General features: G+C 46.7%; 1 protein-coding gene across 1 annotated transcript; it reads right to left on the bottom strand.

The window, feature by feature from the left end:
- ETH_00017945 (uncharacterized protein) lies at window positions 1–339 on the bottom strand (the record flags this gene model as incomplete). Its single annotated transcript, XM_013373828.1, has 1 exon — window positions 1–339. One exon carries the CDS (start codon window positions 337–339, stop codon window positions 1–3), a length of 339 nt encoding a protein of 112 aa, XP_013229282.1.
- Between the last annotated feature and the right edge of the window lie 4150 nt (window positions 340–4489).

The raw sequence follows: 4489 nt of genomic DNA, 5'->3' as shown, positions 1-4489 counted from the left end.
CTAGTGTTTAAGGTTCGGTGCAGCAGCAGCTGCTGCTGCTGCAGTAGCAGCTGCTGCAACGTTGGCAGCATCGGAAGCAGCCGCTGCTGCTCCCAAGTGCTGCAGCTGCTGCTTCAGTTGCTGCAGCTTCAGCCGCTGCTGCTGCTTCAGTTGCTGCTGCTGCTGCTTCAGTGGCTGCTGCTGCTGCTTCAGTGGCTGCTGCTGCTGCTTCAGTGGCTGCTGCTGCTGCTTCAGTGGCTGCTGCAGCTTCAGTTGCTGCTCCTGCTGCTTCATTTGCTGCTGTTGCTGCTGCTGCCACTCCTTCTTACTAATTGTTTGCTTCTTAGCAGCAGCAAGCATTGCTTCAGGTGTACGTACACCTCAAATCTATCCAAAAAAACAAATCCCTAAAAAACAAAATCATCTTCTATAGGGGCCCCCCTGGGGGCCCCCAATGGGGGCCCCCCTGGGGGCCCCTTGGGGCCCCCTAGGGGGCCCCACAGCACCATCTAGCCCCCAAAAAAGGTACTGAAGAGCCCTAGGAGGGTACTTCACTGTCTGGGGGCCCCTGGAGGCCCCCCGGGGGTCCCCTGGACGCCCCTCGGGGGGTCCCTGGGGCCCCCGAGTAGACCTTTTGGGGGCCCCATTTATTAAATTTAGGGTTTAGGGGCCCCCAGAGCATCTTTAAAGCTTCTTTGGGGGCCCCAAGGGGCCCCCAAAGCAGCTACTTAACGGGGTCCCTCTTGAGGCCCCTTTTGGGGCCCCCCTGTGGGCCTGGGGGCCTCTCTTGGGGGCCCCTCTTGGAGGCCTCCTTGGGGGGCCTCCGGGGGCCCCCTTGGGGGCACCCCGGGGGCCCCTGTGGGACTTGCTGCAGTATTGTTTTGTCTATCAATTTGTATGATTTGTTTGAGGTCAAAGGGGGCCCCTATAAAAAGTAAAGAAAGAAAATCTAAAAGGGAACGTTTTGCTGCTGCTAGGCAACTCCCTGTCATTGCTGCTGCTGCTGCTGCTGCTGCTGTAGCCGCTGCTGCTGCTAGCTGGCGTTGCTGCTTTTGGTCAGTGAGCTTGAGAAATTGATTGCTGCTGCAGCTGCTGAGCAGCCTGGGTTTGCTGCTGTTTTGTTGCTGCTTGTGCTGCAGCAGATAAAAAGGGTTCCTTTGGTGCAGCTGCTGGGGCTATCCTTGCTGCTGCTGTTGCTGCTGCTGCAGTTGCAGTAGATGCTGCTGTGTTCACTACTGCAGCAACATCTCCTTGGGATCCAGGGTTTGGGGCATCACGTGCTAAATCAAAAGCAAAAATACTGTTTAGAGGCCTGGCAAAGGCTGAGGGTTTAGGGTTTAGGGTTTAGGGTTTAGGGTTTGGTGTGTCTAGGCTCGTCTGTCGCCGGTGCTTCTCGGCTCTTTTCCCGTTGGATCTGCAGCAGCGGAAGAAATAAATAAAAAAGTGCTGAATTGAATTAAAATCGATATATGACCAAACCCTAAACCCTAAACCCTAAACCCTAAACCCCCAACCCAGCTGCCGACGCAGTTTGCAAACACTCCACCGAGCTTGAGCCTCGCCCCCAGGAGAACGATCTGCTGTCCCTGGGGTGCGCAACAAATTTAATTTTGCAATTTAAATAATTAAAAACATTTAATTTAATTAATTAAATTCAAATTGAAAGGATTTCAGTGCGTTCTCCCAGCTTGCCGCTTGTTGTTGCTGCGAGCACAGCGCAGCGCGCAGTGTCTGTACACCTCAGCAGCAGCAGCAGCGCTCCACGTACAGCCTCTATCGCGCATTCAACTTTTCGATTTAATTTTTCAAATTAGAAACTGTTTTTTGTTTATTTTCATTTTAAAATAAATAATTTCAATTATTTAAATTATTAATGGCGAATTGTTCCGCCATTTACCTGCAGAAGCACTGCTCTCTGCAAATACTTGTTGGTCTTGGCGCTTCGGTGGAATGCTCATTTGCATTATCTAGACTTGTGAACCAACCTTTCCTCTTAAATTTTATTTATTTTTATTTATTTCATTATTTTATTTACTTTATTTATTTTATTCTTTCATTTATTTCATTAATTTTATTAATTTCCTTCTCTGTTTCATTCAATCCGTATGTTTCTGGTGCCCAGCACTTGAGCATATATCGCACACTCCTCTGTCTGTACTTCTACACATTTCATTTTCTTTGTTTATTTCCCTTCCTTTTACCATTTTATTTGTTTACTTTATTTTCTTTGTTCATTTTGTCTTTCTTTTACCAATTTATTTACTTTTTCTTGATGCTGTGGGTTCTTTTTGTCTTTTTATCTCCCATTCACTCTTTTCCTCCCGCTGCCGCGCATTCATTCTTTGCAGAATAAGAACTTCAACTAAAAAATAAACTTTGCAAATAAATGGGGGTCTTCTTCTGCAGCTGCTGAGGGCGCAGCAAAGACAAAAAGAGGCAAAGTAGAATGGGGACAAGTTAGTTAATTTTTTGCAAAAGTAGATCAAAGACAAGCAGCAAAAAAAGATCAATTTGACTCCAAATTAATCTATTTTTGCTTCTCTTTGCGAAGCAAGAGGCTTCGCTGCTCCCACACAAGTCCCCTGCCTTCTAAGAAAGTCTTTTGAAACTTTTCAAGAAAATGAAAGAAAAGAAAAAAACCCAAAATGGTTTTATTTGCACTGAACTGCTTCCCGCAAGCGACAGAGTCCCCCAGAGTAATTAAACCTTAGGGAGGCCCCAACTCTAAACTTTTAATTCTTTTTCCCTCAGCCTCAAGAGTCTGGGGTCCCGGGGGCCCCCCCCCCAAACAATTTCATTATATATTTATATATATAAAGGGCGTGAGGGGGCCCCTCACCATTAAATTATATATATATTATATGGCCACTGGGGCCCAAAGCGATCTTGGGAATCAGGAAAGTCATATAATTCAGAAGGTGTAGATATGATATTTGTTGAAACAATTTGCGTGCAAAGGGACTCAGACTCCAGAAGATAGGGCCCCCTAGGCCCTCAGGAGGCCTCAAAAGCTGCTGCCAGCAGAGCTGCAGCAGCAGCAGCAAACAGCGCAGCCTTAGAGGGGGCATTTGGGGGAGAGATGTTCTCGGAAAAAGGCCCAAAAGGGTTTTTTTTAAAATCATTTAATGGGCTAATAATGTCTTTAATGAGGAAAATCGGGCACGAATGCGAGTAGCAAGAACAACAGAGACAAATGCAGAAGAGTTCTGCATTTACTCTTTTACGAGAAGAGCAAAATTGAAAGTTTAGGGACAAAGTTGGCAGCACTTAGCCTTCTGTTGCTCCGGGCAGTGGGGAACGAGGTTCCCTTTTTTTGAATTCCCCGATTTCTTTTGCAGCTCAGCTTTCTGCTCAATCAAAAATACTTTTGCAAACTTCTTCAAACAAAGTCCAGAAAGGAAATCATCAAGTCCAGCCGAGAAGAGGGCCTTTCTTGCCTCAGCCAATTCAGCAACTCCGGGCGGCAGAGTCTTTTTTCGGGACAGTTTCTAAAATTTTTAAATCCACAAGATTCACCACAAACGCTAATTGTGTCAAGTCTCCTTTAATCCATGAAAAGAAGTCCACAGAGGGCTGGATTTCCCGGCTTTGGCCCCACGAAGAGCCCTGTTTCTTGCCCAATTTGTCCGATGGTTTTATTTTAATTTTACATTTTTTTGGTTTTTTTCCACGGAATAAGCCGCTGAAGGCTCACAGGGGGACCTCTACAGTTTCAATTTACCATTTTCACAGAAGCCAAGGGAAGTATGTTCTTTATTTTTGAAGACGTTTTCATCTTGAAGGATTCCAAGTGCATGCAATGACTCCAACTTAATAATGCGAAGTCCAGAAGGGCAGCAAGCGGCACAAAAGGGGCTCCAAGGGGGTAACTCTTGAAAGTTTGAAAAGCCCTTTTTGAGTCTTGATAGAATACTGAAACCTTCTTAAAGTAAACGGCAGCCCCTGTAGGTCTCTTAGCAAAAAATTAAAAATGAAAAAGAGAAAAAGAACTTGACCAGCAGCAGCAGCGGCATCTGTAACTGCAGCGGCTGATGGGCCCCAAGCGGGAAAAGGAAGCTGCAAGACTTGAAAGTTTTCCTTTTTTCTTTTATCATTTAAGTTGGGAAATGAGAAGAACACATTTTGGAGGCAACGAGCTGCGAGGCCCCAAAGCCAGGGGCCCCGGGACAGCTCTTTTGCCTTCTGTGCTGCTGCGCAAAGCTGGGGGCTAGAAGGGCCTCGGGCATAAATTTTCAAGTTTTTGAAAAGGTAAATCAAATCTTGAAGTTTAAAAAAAACAAATAATGGCACTTCTTGTTCATTTAAAGACCTCGCACTTCCCGCTGCTGCCCCCCCCAGTGCAGCAGCTACGGGAAGCAGCAACAGGCCCTGGGGCTGCTGGCAGCAGCAGAGCTGCAGCAGAGCTGCAGCAGCGCTGCTCGGCCTCTTTTGCTGCTTCGACAGGCAGCAGCAGCAAAAGCAAAAGCCTGAGACTTATCAGCGAATTATGCTGCTGCTGCTGCTGCTGCTA

Source organism: Eimeria tenella, genomic scaffold, assembly GCF_000499545.2.
Source record: "Eimeria tenella Houghton genomic scaffold, Eth_scaff178, whole genome shotgun sequence".
Taxonomy (NCBI): Eukaryota; Apicomplexa; class Conoidasida; order Eucoccidiorida; family Eimeriidae; genus Eimeria; species Eimeria tenella.
This window is presented reverse-complemented; position numbering and strand designations above follow the sequence as displayed.